Source organism: Haemaphysalis longicornis, unplaced genomic scaffold (genome assembly GCF_048455015.1).
Source record: "Haemaphysalis longicornis isolate Haplotype H1 unplaced genomic scaffold, Haemaphysalis longicornis Haplotype H1 scaffold_25, whole genome shotgun sequence".
NCBI classification, from domain to species: Eukaryota; Metazoa; Arthropoda; class Arachnida; order Ixodida; family Ixodidae; genus Haemaphysalis; species Haemaphysalis longicornis.
Genome location: NW_027526314.1, coordinates 2,648,708 through 2,666,289, shown reverse-complemented (window position 1 = coordinate 2,666,289; position 17,582 = coordinate 2,648,708). Strand labels below are relative to the sequence as shown.

Below are 17,582 nucleotides of genomic sequence, written 5' to 3'. Positions count from 1 at the left end.
GGTCATATATGACAGGAAATTGAATTGGCGCCTACACATTGAACATATAGCTGCGAAAGGCTCCCGTGCTGTGGCTCTACTGAGGGGTCTTAGCCACAAAAGAACAGGTCTGAGGGCAGATACGCTCTTGATGATTTACAGCATGTATGTTCGACCAATCTTAGAATTTGGGTGTGTTGTATTCTCTGGCGCTGCGACATATAAGCTCATGCCTTTGGTGAAGCTGGAACGACAAGCTTTGCGTTGCTGCTTAGGTCTACCCGGTTACGTCCCGATTCGGGTATTATACTTGGAGGCCGGAGTCCCAACGCTGAATTCCAGGTTTAAATATCTCACCATCAATGCATTTGCAAAGTTCCTAGAGTCACCGCTGGCCAGATCACAGGCTGTGTTTGTCCAACACGCATTTGCGTTTTTCGGCACTAATTGGTCTCGTATCCGGCGCCCGCAGGTCATTTTTGCCAATTCTTTACTTCATCCATTAAACTCCACGCTGCTATCAGTCCCCCTCTTGCAGTCTCAACCCACAGTAGTGGAGGTTTCTTTTGATAACATTTTCCCAAAAAATGCTAAGTTGCTTCCAACCAACTTAATTAAAAACATTCTCCTGGCTCACCAATCCGAATACCCATCGCACGTGGTTATTGCAACCGACGCCTCTGGAAAAAATGAGAAAGTTGGGGTGGGTATCTTCTCTCCGGCATTGAATTGGTCTTTTTCATTACGTCTACCAGATTTTATTCCCATATTTTATGCAGAATTTCTGGCTATTCTTCTTGCTGTTCTGAAACTCGATTCGGCGCAATCATCAGTGATGATACTTACGGATTCCCTCTCTGTGTGCATGGTCCTTTCTTCAGAAACTGTCAGTCCCATGCTTAAAACTTTTTACTCCTTCGTTCCCATGTATGTGCGGGCAATTAGGCTTGTCTGGCTGCCTGGCCACTGTGGATTAGCCCTTAATGAAGCCGCGGATACACTAGCGAAAATGGCATTGTCGTTACCTATTGTGGAGGTGCTTCCCCCGTTTGCTTGCGTGTTGCTAGCCCGTTATCGACAATACCTGTTGGCCCAGGACGTGTCCGATCACGGGCTGCACACCTCTCCGGAACTTGAACACCTCAGGTTTCGGTGGAAAAGAAGCCTCTGCCAAACTCGATCGTGCGAAGTTTCGCTGACTTCGTTTCGGTGTGGTGTTCCCCCACTTAACAGGTATCTTTACCGGGCAGATCTAGCAACCTCACCCTTGTGCCACGTCTGCCATGAAATTGAATCGGATGAGCATTTCTTCCTTTTTTGCCGCCGATTCTCGCATCACCGGTGAAGACTGCTGGAGGCTCCCCTGCGGCGTCTCGGAATGCCACTAACCTTGCCAGTGCTTTTGTCGTTTGGAGGCACACAGCTAGGTCACTGCCATGGGGATGTCTGTCAAGCCATTCATTCCTTCATTTCAGATACAGCTCGTCTGCCTTGTTAAAATGATTCTGATCAGGCTCTCTCACTCCTCTTTCTCCTTCTATTTCTGTCTTCAACCTATAGTCTAAATTCTTTCTTCGACTGCACCTTTTTGCCTATCTGGATTTTAGTTAAAAAAATACACTCTTCTTGGCCAATCCCCCTGAGTGGGTATGCGCCACTTTATGGGCCACCACCACCACCACCACTGAGCTCTTCCCCAGAGTTGGACATCGGTTCTCAATTAATGGCTTTATTATAGGCATCCTACCGAGGTCCAGACGTAGCCCAGTCGAATTGCGACTCCGTGGTTGGCCGCCGGGCGGGCACGAAACGGGTCGTTGGTCAAATTTCGCAGTCGCCGGCGTGCTTGAACATCTCCCACTTCGCTGGTGTCTCCGGCCCTCTACGCGTCTAAGGTGGTGCACCCAGTTGCCGAAATGCGCACGGTAAGCGGCCTCTTTTGGATGCTCTTGCTGTGGCATTGGGGTATTCTTGAACGACGAGTCATGGCACGAAGTTCGTGCAGCTAAACGCGGTTTTGCATCCCTGCCAGCCATTTTCTTTCCTATATTTGTAGGTGCACCTTGGTGTCCCGTCCTAAAGAAGCGCTACACGGCGCCTGAGAGCATTTGGGTGAAGCTTGGCCAGGTAAATGACGACTGCAAGCGAGCTAGTACTCCCAGCACAGTACGGCGCCACTCGGTCACGCCTTGCCTGCGGGGATGACATAGCTTTGTCGTTCTTCTATACCGTAAAGCATTCCTGGCCGTATACTTGGAGACAGAAATTTCGTTGTTCGCAATTCGCGCACCTTCTTAGCAAAAAGAGTATTGCTGAAAGTTTAGTAGTTCCCAGAAGGCTGCTCAAAATTTAACTGTCACTCAGAAACGCTGCAAAAGAAGAGAAATCCGAGCGCACCCTCGGCACTTCGTATGAGAATTTGAAAGCAATAATGCCCAATTGAACGCGGCTCAGTAATTCTTCGAGTTTTGCGAATAAATTGGCGCTGGTTACTGGTTATAGTTTGTAGCTAGCATGCTGGCTGTAGACCGCAATGATAATGTTGAGAATTCTTGGCTGGCTCGTGTATGAGGCGCCGCGCGTGGCCAGCGCGGCTGTTAATTCTTGGCGAGCTCTCCGCTTTCCACGTGGCTCTGCAGCGCAATCTCACGCGTTGCCTATCCTTTACTTGTGCATTGTTAATGCGAAGCATGCGCTCCTACGGAAGGCTCCGTGGTAACATGGGTTTAGGTACAGGCTTCCGACACGTTCAACAAGGCGATCTCTTTTGCTTCCGCTGGGTGCAAACGCGAGCGGAGTTTGCGAAGCGAATACCTGAATGCATTCGCAGTGACTGCAGCGCTTGAAACTTGTTTAGGTGCATTGTTTACTAAAGATTTATAACGCCTGCGCAGGCACCTGAACAAACGAGAACGCGAACTTCCATTTATGGTTCCGCTCATGTTGGATGCGGCATGGTGTCCACCTTCCCCAAAGGCTGCTCCGATCGGCTGCAGCGTATTAAGCCTCCGTGAAAACCGCGGAATTGCGCAAAATATAAAATACGGGGGAAAGTTTTGCGAACAGGCACTCTAGGTGAGGCACTGCTTGACAGTGTTGCTGAGGGAAAGAGAAGCAGTTGATTCGACCGATGTTAGTTGTGGACAACAATTTTCCGTGCAAGTGGAACATGCCTTGGGTCTTTTGCCAGATACTGCATTCTTCGATAGTAGTTTTATTATTTATTTATTTATTTATTTATTTATTTATTTATTTATTTATTTATTTATTTATTTATTTATTTATTTATTTATTTTTATTTATGTGTTTATATCTTAAGGGTCTCGACGGCATTAAATAAGGGGGTTTCATACAGTAATCAATGGCAAGAGCAATTATTTTTTAACAAGAAAACAAGAAGACAAGAAAATATGCGCAGGATACACAGTCGGGGAACCAAAATAAGCAAGAAAGAACAAAGCAAGGTTTGACAAGTGGGCACATTGAAAAAGCTGCACATCACTGCATTTGAGTTTATATGGAAAACTAACAAAGTTGATGGTAAAAAACATTTTTAGTTCAGAACTTTTATTTGCATTTACGGCTAGATACACTTTTAACGGGCGTACGCGTAGTCCCGCTTTTTTACTGAATTTGAATTTGTCCTATGGTTTCCTGGATAAGGAAATCGCAGACAAAAAACACTTTAGAGCAATGTTTGCGTAATCCCACACCGCTTCTTTTTACAAGGGCAAAGGTACTACAACTGTGCACACCTGTTTGCAAAACAAAATACATTCAAAAAAGCCCATTTACACAGGAAAAACGAGAAAATCACATGTGCTAACTGGCTTTCTCCGGAACAGTAAGACATATTGGGGCATTTGAGCGTAACGTACTAAAACAGACAGAAACAAAAGAAAAAAAATTATGTACTATTCACAAACCATTTAATACCGCTATCCCGATTTTTGAAATATTGTATTTTTTTTACGGTAGACGGCGTATATTGACACATGTCGGATAAACACCAGGGCTATTTAGGAACGGTTGTTAAAATCTCGAGTGTTTTGCATAGCTTTTCAATTTTGAAATTGAACCCTTCATGTTCAATGTATTTCTTTTTTACCCTTTGTACATTGGTGGTATGGGAAGGGCTTCAAGGCTGTATTGCCCCGGTTAATAAGGATAAGTAAAAATATCTGTGAGGTAGTGGTTCTGGCGTTCTTCTAGATATCATTGTATAGTTTTCTGGCTTCAATTCAAACTGCTTGATAAAAGTATTGGTGCATTTTTTCCCGTATTTCACCCTAAATGTTTCAGTTACTTCGCCTCTACACCATCTTGACGCCATGGCGGCGCGGAAGAAGCAGGCCGAGGAGATAGAGCGAGCAGTATCCCCGAAGCGAGTCTCCGGCCTGATCATGGCCAAGAACGACGATGTGGCGGGTTTGGCCTTCGTTAATGTGACTGAAGGACACGAAAAGGGCGCACATGAGAATGAAATATCACCTCAGGCCCTGGCAAGCACGACGAGCCTCGTGGTACCACCTCATCAGGACATCCGAGATGGGCAGGCGCTTAGCCTTGATTCCCTGCTCGCTCACATCGATGCCCTCATCGAACAGTTTGAAACTTCGTCAATCAAGCCCTCTCCATCCCACAGAACTGACTACGAGGAAGGCGACTTTGTGTTTTGCAAGGAGCGCGAGAAAGTGTTCCTTGTGGAGAAGTATCTAGAGCGCCAAGGGGAGCTGTCCGCCGAGTTACGGGCGCAGATGGTGAACTGGATAGTTAAAGTCCAGGGAAAGTTTTACCTCTTCCCCGAGGCGCTTTACCTGGCGGTGAAAATCATGGACCGGTACCTATCCGTGGAACACTGCCCAAGGGCCGCCTTGCCGCTGCTGGGCGCTGCAGCGATCTCCATCGCCGCCAAGTATGACGACGACACAGCGCCTTCTCTCGCGGACTTCCGGTCTATTTGCGAGGAGGCGTACAACCCCAAAGAGGTGGTCGCCATGGAGATCAAAGTGTTACAGACGCTAAAGGGAGAGGTCGGCGCGCCTCTGTCGTACCATTACCTCAATTGGTACGCTCGGGGCGGCCAGGTGCGCCTGAAGACGCTGACGCTCGCCCGCTACATTCTGGAGATCTCTCTGCTGGACTACAGCTTGGTGGACCAGAGGGAGTCCAAGGTGGCCGCCGCAGCCCTCCTGCAGGCCCTGTGCATGAAGGGGCTGTCCTGGGATGCGACGCTGGAGCAGCGCAGCGGCTACGAGGAAGAGGAGCTCCGGGAACTGCAGCAGAGAATAAACAGCTTCCTGATCAAACAGCGGGAGAGTAGCCTGATGGCGACGAGGGAGAAGTACTCGGACGAATCCCTCTACTGCGTAGCGCTGCTCCCACTGCTTGCGGACGAAAGCAGTTGAAGTGATTGCTTCTGGGCTGACACCACAACGTCACACCTTCCCCTAAAATCACTCTCGGCATGCGGCTTGTGCTCGCAGACATTTGCAGCTTTCGTGTTGGTGTGACCGGATGTGCGTTTCGTGATTTTTGTGGACCTTTCCTGTGTACCCCCCATCCTCTTCGTCTCCTTTGGTATTGTTCAGAACTTATACAGTACGCCAGAAGTGTCTATCCCGACACACCTTCTCACAATGGATCTCACCAACGCAGGGTGTGACACCAACTCTACTTCAGCTCTTCCAACTCTCCGTGTGCTGGACGGACGCGTGTGGGTGCAGGCATCTTCCTCAGCCCATCCTCTTGCCGCCACTGCATCGCCCCTTTCGCACCCAAATAAACGGAGTCAGTTTTCTTCCAACATAATAAATTTCTTTCGTCTCTCCGACTCACTTTCCACAAACACTTCCCCAGGCAGTTACCTCATCCACCCTCAGCGCGCTGTTGTCCCATCGAATGTAACAGGACATAAGCAAACAGCCTAAACCAGATAACTATACACTTGGCATGCTTATAGGGAGGAGGACCTGTAATTTTCACATGAAAGTTGAAACGTAGTTTATTCGATAATAGTAGCCGCAGGAGTCGAGCGAGCCCCATACTCAGCGTCTTATTCTTTGCTTCTGATGCACGAGCCAGATGCAGGGTGTCGAATGACTCTACGGACCGCCGGAGAGCCAGGGGTATACTCCGAGGACAAATTTTCCCTAAATTGCCGCAGGGGATGCGCAACCTTTCTTAAACAGTGTAACTTTAAGGGGCCACGAAGACGAAATGGGACTTTGTTCACTTTGAAACAACCGACCGAGCTCAATTCTAGTCACGGAAGACGTTTCACACCAAAGAAAAAATGACGGAAGCTCGAACTAACCCGTAAGATTTGAAGGTAGCGAAACTGTACGCAACCTTCACGACCATCAGGACGGTTTAAGTCCACGATTGCAGCCGATCTGCTTTTTCTGCGCTTCCGCAACGACCTCTACTCCATCATTGTTGCTATAAGTTAGCTGGTTACATTTTTTTAAGTGATAAATATTGGCCATCACCTTTGAAGGGCGTACGCTGTGACGCGTCTTTCTCGTTCCGAGCATGTGTCACCACCAGTGTTGCGGAGTTACCAGTCCGGAATTGGAATGAATCCGGAATAATTCCACATTTTTGCGACCCCGGAATGGAATGGGAATGGAATGGCGACAATACTTGAAGGAATGTAATGGGAATGGAATTAAGCCCATTTTGTCAGGAATGGAATGGGAACGGACTTACATGTATTTTTCCCAAAATAAAGCGCTCTTTTCCTTCTACGCGCTGCTTTTTGTCAAAATATGCAAAAATACGCAAAAGATCCCACCAGTCCAAGTTCAAACATTGGTAAGCCGGAGCCTTGAATTTAACAATAACTCAGGACTGTTAAAATCGATTGGCTGATTACAAGCACGGTATATTTATAAGCAGCGATTCTACTACAACTATGTTCTTAAATACAGCGCTGCTACGAAGTTCGTCGCGATTCTCGGCCTAATAACCGTGGCTCTAAGCCGTTGGTATCCGTCGTGGGGAACTACCGCGGTGGCGTCCCCCCCATCTCTCCCACCAACTTCGCCTTGTGATTTTTAAATGCATAGCATTTTAGTAACTCACAATGTCACGCGGCGTTCGGCCTAGTCCGCAGCCAGGCCACTACACTATAAAAGAAACAACAGTTTCCGGCGCCCGGATTCGAACCCATGACGGCGCGGGCGGAACGGCAAGTGCCGGGCGCACTACCGATTGAGCCACGCAACCAACACGGATTTCGATGCACCGATAGCGCCTTATATCCTTCACTCATTTATGGTTTGTTTCGAAAGCGCCATAAGTTGTCACGCGCCTCCGCAAGATGGCGACACAGGTTCCGCGATCGAGACTATGATCGAGAGACCCGCCATAAGTTGTCACGCGCCTCCGCAAGATGGCGACACAGGTCCCGCGATCGAGACTATGATCGAGAGACCAGCAGCGCTGGTCGCGTCTCGTGCTGCCGGGACGCCCCGCTGTAGCCCACCGCAAATTTGATGACGTGCAGCGTGTAACAAGAAAACCAACAACCAATACGTAATCCATACGACTTGCCGGCGCACCCCCTCGGAAATGCTGTGCATTTCATCGTGCCCCTCGCGAGGGGGATGTTTTTTTTGCACTTGCTCTTCAATCCGCACGGGCCGCGCGTTACAAGGCCTGATAAGGTGTCGGCACCCTTCGCCAGACAGTTTCGGGCCTTTTCCTCCTACCTCCCCCCCCTCAAAGCCTCATCGCATCGCATCGCATCGCCGCGCGTTACGGCGCAGTTTGGAGCGCGCCATATTTTTTAAATGCATAGCATTTTAGTAACTCACAATGTCACGCGGCGTTCGGCCTAGTCCGCAGCCAGGCCACTACACTATAAAAGAAACAACAGTTTCCGGCGCCCGGATTCGAACCCATGACGGCGCGGGCGGAACGGCAAGTGCCGGGCGCACTACCGATTGAGCCACGCAACCAACACGGATTTCGATGCACCGATAGCGCCTTATATCCTTCACTCATTTATGGTTTGTTTCGAAAGCGCCATAAGTTGTCACGCGCCTCCGCAAGATGGCGACACAGGTTCCGCGATCGAGACTATGATCGAGAGACCCGCCATAAGTTGTCACGCGCCTCCGCAAGATGGCGACACAGGTCCCGCGATCGAGACTATGATCGAGAGACCAGCAGCGCTGGTCGCGTCTCGTGCTGCCGGGACGCCCCGCTGTAGCCCACCGCAAATTTGATGACGTGCAGCGTGTAACAAGAAAACCAACAACCAATACGTAATCCATACGACTTGCCGGCGCACCCCCTCGGAAATGCTGTGCATTTGATCGTGCCCCTCGCGAGGGGGATGTTTTTTTTGCACTTGCTCTTCAATCCGCACGGGCCGCGCGTTACAAGGCCTGATAAGGTGTCGGCACCCTTCGCCAGACAGTTTCGGGCCTTTTTTCTTGCAGTGCCACTTTTTTTTTACCTTGGCGGTGCCTTCGCCCCGGCTGAGAGCTGTCTCCCCACGCTTCACTTTTGTTTTTTTGCGCCCGGAACCGTCGGTGATCGCATCCCACCTAGCCGTCATCGGGACGCTGGCGCGATGTTTGTGTTCACTGCGAAATTCCGCATATCGGCTTGCGCCCCATCTCCCTTCGCGCTCCCCCCTCCTCCCCCAGGACATTTTGCAATACTGGCCCTCCTGTCTAGACACTCGGACGCCTTTGCCCGAAGCAGAGTCTATGAAGGCCTAAAATATTGGTTCGAGAATCCACCCGAAACAGGAGAGCCATTGTGATAGGAGCTGCGGTCACGCCTGCGCCTGGAAGCTGCACGCTGCAAGCTTTGTTCCTAAACGGTTCCGACCTAACGGAAAGCGAACGCTAGCCACTTTCCCTTGGTTTTCCGACTCGCAAGGGCAGTTTCCGTTGTAAATGTGACGTCAGCTGACGTGGAACGCGTGTTTTCCACGGCATCTCTTTTAATGACAGACAGCGAAGCGAAACCGGCTCTCAAACACCTCTTTTAAGCAGCTCGTTCGTCAAGCTCAACACACAGGCAGAAGGCAACTGTATTAGTTTACTTTTTTTGTTGTTTTTAGAACTGATCGTTTAAGCAGCCGTCATTTACACTTCGTGTTTTCAGAACTGAACGGCGAAGCCCCATTTCGCTCACACCATTTTGTTACGTAATTTTGATGAATGAAACCAAAATAAACTTTTTTTCGACATTTCACGGCAGCTTGAAATCTTTATTGCAGCATATAAAATTCACGAGTAGACCTAATTGCGCTGCTGAGCACGAGGTCGCGGTTCGATTCCTGGCCGCGGCGGCCGCTTTCCTGGTAGAGGCGAAAAGCAAAAACGCCCGTGTGTACGAGATGTCGGCCTAAGGTGGTCTAAATTAATCCGGAGCCCTCCACTACGGCGCGCCTCATTGCCTGCGTTGCGTTGGCGCGTTAAACCCTCCAATATATCAACGAGGACACCTACGCACTTTTTTCTGGTGTAGGGATTTCCACAACACTAGACTAACAGGCTGCCGAACGTGTCCTTCTATTATTATCGTTATCATTTTTCTTTACATCTTTTCTTTCCATTGATCGCCCAGAACAGAGGACACTTGGGGGAAGCTTCATTGCTACTCCACCGCATGCAACTCCTAAAATTGGTTATACAGGCCTCAGTTATACAATGAGTTACGCAGGCCTTGGACTCACTTTTGCTGAGTCCAAGGCCGCAACGCATTCTCTAATTCCTTCTTCAGTTAGCTAGAGCCAAAGGTTGCGTGGTGCTAAAGTGTGAACCATCTCCCAATTTCTAAAAGAAAAAAAAACAGACGCGGATTAGTATACGAACCAATGCACTATCCCAGTATACACTAACGAGAGAAAAAAATTATGCCTGCGCATTGGTTCTCATCGAGACACCCATACAAAGGTCGTGCATACTCTAAGCACAGCCTGAACTTTCGCTCGTGCTCAGTGGATGATACCTGACGCACGTAACTAAGCTTTTTCGGCAAGGGCGACATTGCATACCTGCGCACACAAAAACACAGGAAGCTCTGAACCTATCCGTGCTTTCAAGGCGCGCTTGACATGCGTGAGTGCTGACGACCTGTGCGGCCCGTGATCCGTATTTGGTGCAAAGGCAGGACAAGGTGCTCGAGCGGTAATTCTTCCAACTGATACCACCAGATCCGGAGGTTCTGTTCCTCGGTAACAAAATTATAGTTCTAACCATGCTCACGACCGCTCTATACACGTGTTAACTGCTTAAGGAATATAATGTCTTTTTCAACCATGCTTTTGTCAGCACAAAAATAGAAAATGTCTTCACGTTAGCATTAACACATTCACACTTAAACAATATTAAGGCATCACAACTCGTAATGACGTGCTGACCATGCAAATACTATAATAACTACCTGGAGAAGTGCCCCTGCAGGAATTAGTAGGGTGATTGCACTGACCGAGATATGACACAAAGCCACTATCCCTTGACCTTGGTTACGTGTTTTGCGTATTTTAGCAGTTCTTAACGCGTGTAATAACATCAGCTTAATGGTGGGTTCATTGGTAACTTTATAATCACCCGATTAAACGTTGAGGAATTAGAGGAATGGAATTGAACTGCCCGGTAATTCCCGGAGTGGGAATGGCCCTGTTCCGGCATTCCGAGGAATTGAAATGAATGGAATTTAGGTAACTTGTAATTCCCCGGAATGGAATTGGAATGGAATGGGGACGCCCATTCCGCAACACTGGTCACCACGATTCCGGCGAACGCTCGAGTTTTTTTTTTTTTTTATTCTTTGTCAATCTCTGCCAATCTTCCTAAGTGGGGGTGCGGGGCTTGAAAAACGTGCCTCGGGGACGCTGGACGGTCGCCGCGAGGCACGCACACATGAGCGCGTGGCATTTTCACGTTTTTTTTTTAACTTCCGAGCGGTCCCAGAAATCTTGGCCAATTTCCCTAAGTGCGTATGCTTGGCTTGACGAACGTGCGCAGGGGACGCTTGGTGGTCGTCGCGAGACACGCACACACGAGCGCTCAGCATTTTGTTGGTTTTTTTACCTGCCGGGTGGTGTCCGCGAGGCCCTCACTCACGTCCGCGCACTCGGCAATTTCTTGGTATTTTTAACTGCGGATACTAAATTAAGTTGACTAAATGAAGCAAAAACGGAAATAGACTGCTAGACATCACTGACGGTGAACTCACCCTTCAGGATTTATTTCCCTGTGAAAATCTGCGTGATTTCCACCGGCTGCTTTCCAGTGAGCTTAGTCATTACACGGCACTCCAAAGAAGCAAAGTTACTCACCCACATTTTCACAAAAGTAACTGAAGTATCCCTTTTGCTTTTGCCCCTTTTGGGTGCATAACTCGTTTCAAGGACCAACCGTATGCTGGAAGAACGCCTTTTCGTGAACGTTATGCTCTCTTCCGAACTCAAAATTGTTGAGAGAGTGCTAGCTGGAATACTCTACCGGGCGGCGACGCCCTTCTTTGTAGCCCACGGAGACAGCATTTAAAACAGCGAGCTTGTCTTGGAAGCGAGAGAGAGAGTAAACTTTATTCAATTTGCCAGCTGTGTAGCTTAGTCGTCGGCCGTTAGCCCTTGGGCTCTGGCAGCGTCCTCAGCCAGCTGGACGGCCCAGAGTTGATCTTCCGGGCTGGAGCTGAGCAGCACGGTCTCCCACTGCTCACTGTTAGTGATTGTGCGGCCATTTGTGATCGCCTGCGGACACTGCCATAGCATGTGCGCCAGACCCGCTCGTTCCTGACATCTATGACACTGGGGGGAACGCGCCCTGGGTATAGCTATTGCGCCCTGGGTAGCAATAGCTATACACTAGGGGATTTGGGTACGAATGGGTCTGTAGCAGTCGCCAGACCACCGAATGCCGTTTACTGAGGGATGGGTGCGCGGGTGGGAAGCGGGCCCGCCCTAAACGGTAATGACCGATGATATCACTGTACGATAACAGCCTGTCCCTGCCTGACATTGGGACAAGTTCGGCATCGGAAGGGCCGTCCGCTCGGTCGGTAAAGCCTCGAGCGGCTTCGTGCGCAGACTCGTTCCCTGCAAGGAGAGACGAAAGTTTTTGTTTTCTGTCAGCAAAAATCATCGCCGATGAACCAACACCACAGATAGTGGACATGCGCGACAACACGCTGACAGCCTAACCCACACTGCCCTCTCACGTGAAAACTCATGGTAGTTTGCGGTGCGAGCAAAATTCGTTGTATTTCGCATTCATCCCGCCGATTTTTCAGAAATATGCAAAAAACAATGGCTCATCAGCGTAGTAAATTCGTTGCATCAAGGTTAGCCATCGCACCGCATCGATACATACAGGTCGCAAAAACATGGGTTTCAATAGGGCTGGCAATCGGAAATTGAAAAACGTTGTTAAATACAGGAATTCGTTACATAGAGTTTAGTTACATCCAGGTTTAGCTGTATACAGACAAACCTGGATGTAACGAAGTTGACAAAAAATCGCAATTTTAAAGCAAAGCTTTTTACCTCTACCCCCCAAGGGTTCTTTCGCGACCGTTGGTGTCACCAGAAAACTCCAGCGAACAAATAAAAGAATACTGGCACCGCCGGGAATCGAACCTGGAACTAACAGACTAACACAGCGAGAGCCCGTTGTCTTACCGATTTAGCTAGGAGCCCACGCGAAGACTCGGAAGAAAGGTGGTGTACCCACCAAGTACATCTACGGGTTTACCCTCTGCGTTCTCGCTGAATGCCGCGTGAAAGCGTTACGCGACCACTCACGCCCATCTAGTGGCCCTGAGCGCACCTTTCTCATGGGATTAGAGCTTAAAAAATTCAAGGAAGCTCACACCAATGCATGGCATCTCACTTCTAGTAAGCCAATGTGCTAGAGCCTGTGGCCTCCAGTGTTCACATAAACACTTACAGCTCCTTGTCGTCCGCCCTCACGCCAAACCAAGAAATACATTCAAATACTTCTTGATGGCCAGGCCATCACTCCAAGCCCCAGCATCAAGATCCTGATCCTACATCTCGAGGCTAACACCAAGAGTGACGTTTCCTTGCAGCGCCTCAAAAACAGCATTAATCAAATCATACACATGATCAGGCGAGTTGCCACCAAGAAGCTAGGCCTAAAGGAATCCGGTACCTTTCGAATAACTGAAGCTTTTATCCTCTCGAGAGTTACTTATGTCAACCCCCTGTCTTCTTCTCGACAAGGAAGGCATAGAGATGCTTTATATAATGATTAGAATACCGTCGAGCAGGCCATTCGTCTTCTCATGAGTGCGTCCACACAGAGGCTGCTAGCACGGGGCTACACAACACGGTGGAAGAGCTGATGGAAGGCCATCTTTCCAACCAGAAGGTCCGGCCATTGTTCTTCTCATGAGTGCGTCCACACAGGCGCTGCTAGCACGGGGCTACACAACACGGTAAAAGAGCTGATAGAAGGCCATCTTTCCAACCAGAAGGTCCGACTCAGAACTGCGATGGGTAACCGCATGCTTCACCAGATTGGCTGGGCAGCCCAGAATATCACTCCGCTTGACGTACTCCCAGACTCTTGGCGACTACAACTAAAGATGCTCATTTTGCTTAGAAATATGAACCCCTCAAATGACGAGGGTCACCAAATATGGGTGTCTCGATGAGAACCAATGCGCAGGCATAATTTTTTTCTCTCGTTAGTGTATACTGGGATAGTGCATTGGTTCGTATACTAATCCGCGTCTGTTTTTTTTTCTTTTAGAAATTGGGAGATGGTTCACACTTTAGCACCACGCAACCTTTGGCTCTAGCTAACTGAAGAAGGAATTAGAGAATGCGTTGCGGCCTTGGACTCAGCAAAAGTGAGTCCAAGGCCTGCGTAACTCATTGTATAACTGAGGCCTGTATAACCAATTTTAGGAGTTGCATGCGGTGGAGTAGCAATGAAGCTTCCCCCAAGTGTCCTCTGTTCTGGGCGATCAATGGAAAGAAAAGATGTAAAGAAAAATGATAACGATAATAATAGAAGGACACGTTCGGCAGCCTGTTAGTCTAGTGTTGTGGAAATCCCTACACCAGAAAAAAGTGCGTAGGTGTCCTCGTTGATATATTGGAGGGTTTAACGCGCCAACGCAACGCAGGCAATGAGGCGCGCCGTAGTGGAGGGCTCCGGATTAATTTAGACCACCTTAGGCCGACATCTCGTACACACGGGCGTTTTTGCTTTTCGCCTCTACCAGGAAAGCGGCCGCCGCGGCCAGGAATCGAACCGCGACCTCGTGCTCAGCAGCGCAATTAGGTCTACTCGTGAATTTTATATGCTGCAATAAAGATTTCAAGCTGCCGTGAAATGTCGAAAAAAAGTTTATTTTGGTTTCATTCATCAAAATTACGTAACAAAATGGTGTGAGCGAAATGGGGCTTCGCCGTTCAGTTCTGAAAACACGAAGTGTAAATGACGGCTGCTTAAACGATCAGTTCTAAAAACAACAAAAAAAGTAAACTAATACAGTTGCCTTCTGCCTGTGTGTTGAGCTTGACGAACGAGCTGCTTAAAAGAGGTGTTTGAGAGCCGGTTTCGCTTCGCTGTCTGTCATTAAAAGAGATGCCGTGGAAAACACGCGTTCCACGTCAGCTGACGTCACATTTACAACGGAAACTGCCCTTGCGAGTCGGAAAACCAAGGGAAAGTGGCTAGCGTTCGCTTTCCGTTAGGTCGGAACCGTTTAGGAACAAAGCTTGCAGCGTGCAGCTTCCAGGCGCAGGCGTGACCGCAGCTCCTATCACAATGGCTCTCCTGTTTCGGGTGGATTCTCGAACCAATATTTTAGGCCTTCATAGACTCTGCTTCGGGCAAAGGCGTCCGAGTGTCTAGACAGGAGGGCCAGTATTGCAAAATGTCCTGGGGGAGGAGGGGGGAGCGCGAAGGGAGATGGGGCGCAAGCCGATATGCGGAATTTCGCAGTGAACACAAACATCGCGCCAGCGTCCCGATGACGGCTAGGTGGGATGCGATCACCGACGGTTCCGGGCGCAAAAAAACAAAAGTGAAGCGTGGGGAGACAGCTCTCAGCCGGGGCGAAGGCACCGCCAAGGTAAAAAAAAAGTGGCACTGCAAGAAAAAAGGCCCGAAACTGTCTGGCGAAGGGTGCCGACACCTTATCAGGCCTTGTAACGCGCGGCCCGTGCGGATTGAAGAGCAAGTGCAAAAAAAACATCCCCCTCGCGAGGGGCACGATCAAATGCACAGCATTTCCGAGGGGGTGCGCCGGCAAGTCGTATGGATTACGTATTGGTTGTTGGTTTTCTTGTTACACGCTGCACGTCATCAAATTTGCGGTGGGCTACAGCGGGGCGTCCCGGCAGCACGAGACGCGACCAGCGCTGCTGGTCTCTCGATCATAGTCTCGATCGCGGGACCTGTGTCGCCATCTTGCGGAGGCGCGTGACAACTTATGGCGGGTCTCTCGATCATAGTCTCGATCGCGGAACCTGTGTCGCCATCTTGCGGAGGCGCGTGACAACTTATGGCGCTTTCGAAACAAACCATAAATGAGTGAAGGATATAAGGCGCTATCGGTGCATCGAAATCCGTGTTGGTTGCGTGGCTCAATCGGTAGTGCGCCCGGCACTTGCCGTTCCGCCCGCGCCGTCATGGGTTCGAATCCGGGCGCCGGAAACTGTTGTTTCTTTTATAGTGTAGTGGCCTGGCTGCGGACTAGGCCGAACGCCGCGTGACATTGTGAGTTACTAAAATGCTATGCATTTAAAAAATATGGCGCGCTCCAAACTGCGCCGTAACGCGCGGCGATGCGATGCGATGCGATGAGGCTTTGAGGGGGGGGAGGTAGGAGGAAAAGGCCCGAAACTGTCTGGCGAAGGGTGCCGACACCTTATCAGGCCTTGTAACGCGCGGCCCGTGCGGATTGAAGAGCAAGTGCAAAAAAAACATCCCCCTCGCGAGGGGCACGATGAAATGCACAGCATTTCCGAGGGGGTGCGCCGGCAAGTCGTATGGATTACGTATTGGTTGTTGGTTTTCTTGTTACACGCTGCACGTCATCAAATTTGCGGTGGGCTACAGCGGGGCGTCCCGGCAGCACGAGACGCGACCAGCGCTGCTGGTCTCTCGATCATAGTCTCGATCGCGGGACCTGTGTCGCCATCTTGCGGAGGCGCGTGACAACTTATGGCGGGTCTCTCGATCATAGTCTCGATCGCGGAACCTGTGTCGCCATCTTGCGGAGGCGCGTGACAACTTATGGCGCTTTCGAAACAAACCATAAATGAGTGAAGGATATAAGGCGCTATCGGTGCATCGAAATCCGTGTTGGTTGCGTGGCTCAATCGGTAGTGCGCCCGGCACTTGCCGTTCCGCCCGCGCCGTCATGGGTTCGAATCCGGGCGCCGGAAACTGTTGTTTCTTTTATAGTGTAGTGGCCTGGCTGCGGACTAGGCCGAACGCCGCGTGACATTGTGAGTTACTAAAATGCTATGCATTTAAAAGCACTGGCTCAAGCGCTAACCACCACCCTCGGTGGGGATCATGCAGTTATCTACACAGACGCCTCCAAACATCGAGGGCAGCAATACGCCATCATCGTGGCTACCTCCAGAAGCAACCTCCTTGCGTGTACCTCGCTTAGGACCCAAGGAATGGCGGCAGCAGAAGAGGCAGCCATCACCTTGGCTCTCGCTCAACCAGGGGTTCGGAGGGTAGTCATCGATTCCCAGCAAGCCTACTGGAATTACCAGTAGGGTTTGGTGTCCTAACCTGCCCTGTGCGTGTGAAAAAAACCACTCCCCAAACGGTTCCATTCAGCTCATCTGGGCATCCGCTCACGCTTCAATGGAGGGCAACAAATGCGCCCACCCAACAAGCCTGCGCTTTTACCTCCCGTGCTATGGAGCTGCCCGAGGACAGTCACCAGCTTGTCACGTTCAGGGAGATAACCCAGCATTATAGCCTTCTGAGTCAGACCGTACGTTCGCCTTACCCTGCCCTTTATAGAGAACAACAAACTACCCTACGCCTCATACAGTCGGGGCTCCTTCCCACAACCTACGCGTCTTCACTTCATGTATCCGAATAGCTACGACGCTGAATGTAAATTTTGCTCAGAAGTAGGAACACTCCGCCCCGTAATCGGGGTGTGCGACTTTAGCCCTGAGCACCCTCCTCTCCTTCCGTCAACTACCCAACAAGAGCAATGGGAGATACTGCTGTCCAGGCCCTCTCTACCTACCCAGCCTCAGCGGGTGTACAGAACACAGGCCGCGCGGACTGCATTTGGGCTCCACAGAAGAATCACTCCCCAGGGCTGCACTCTGGGCAGTTCAGAAATCTGAACAGAAGTATTTCTTCCTCCTCCTCCTTCTCTACCCCAAATCTCGTCGCCTCCGTCCGCGGCGCAGAGACGGAGAAGACAGATCGTATAACACCGGGTTGGAGCTTACTTTACTTTTATAAAAAAGTTTCCACTCTTGAGCTACACCAATACAACTCAACCAAACACCGTTCAGGCTTCATGCATTGATTTAACCTTAACAAGAATATCTCTTTGAAGTAATAAATGGTGTGGTTAAGTGCATTTCACTTCTCTCTGGTTTTGCTATT

At 49.8% G+C, this 17,582-nt stretch overlaps 1 protein-coding gene across 1 annotated transcript; it reads left to right on the top strand.

Moving 5' to 3' along the window:
- The first annotated feature begins 4,310 nt into the window (after positions 1-4,310).
- LOC144172685 (G2/mitotic-specific cyclin-B3-like) lies at positions 4,311-5,387 on the top strand. The gene has a single exon (XM_077701320.1). The coding sequence runs from the start codon at positions 4,311-4,313 to the stop codon at positions 5,385-5,387; it is 1,077 nt and encodes a 358-aa protein (XP_077557446.1).
- The last annotated feature ends 12,195 nt before the right edge of the window (positions 5,388-17,582 follow it).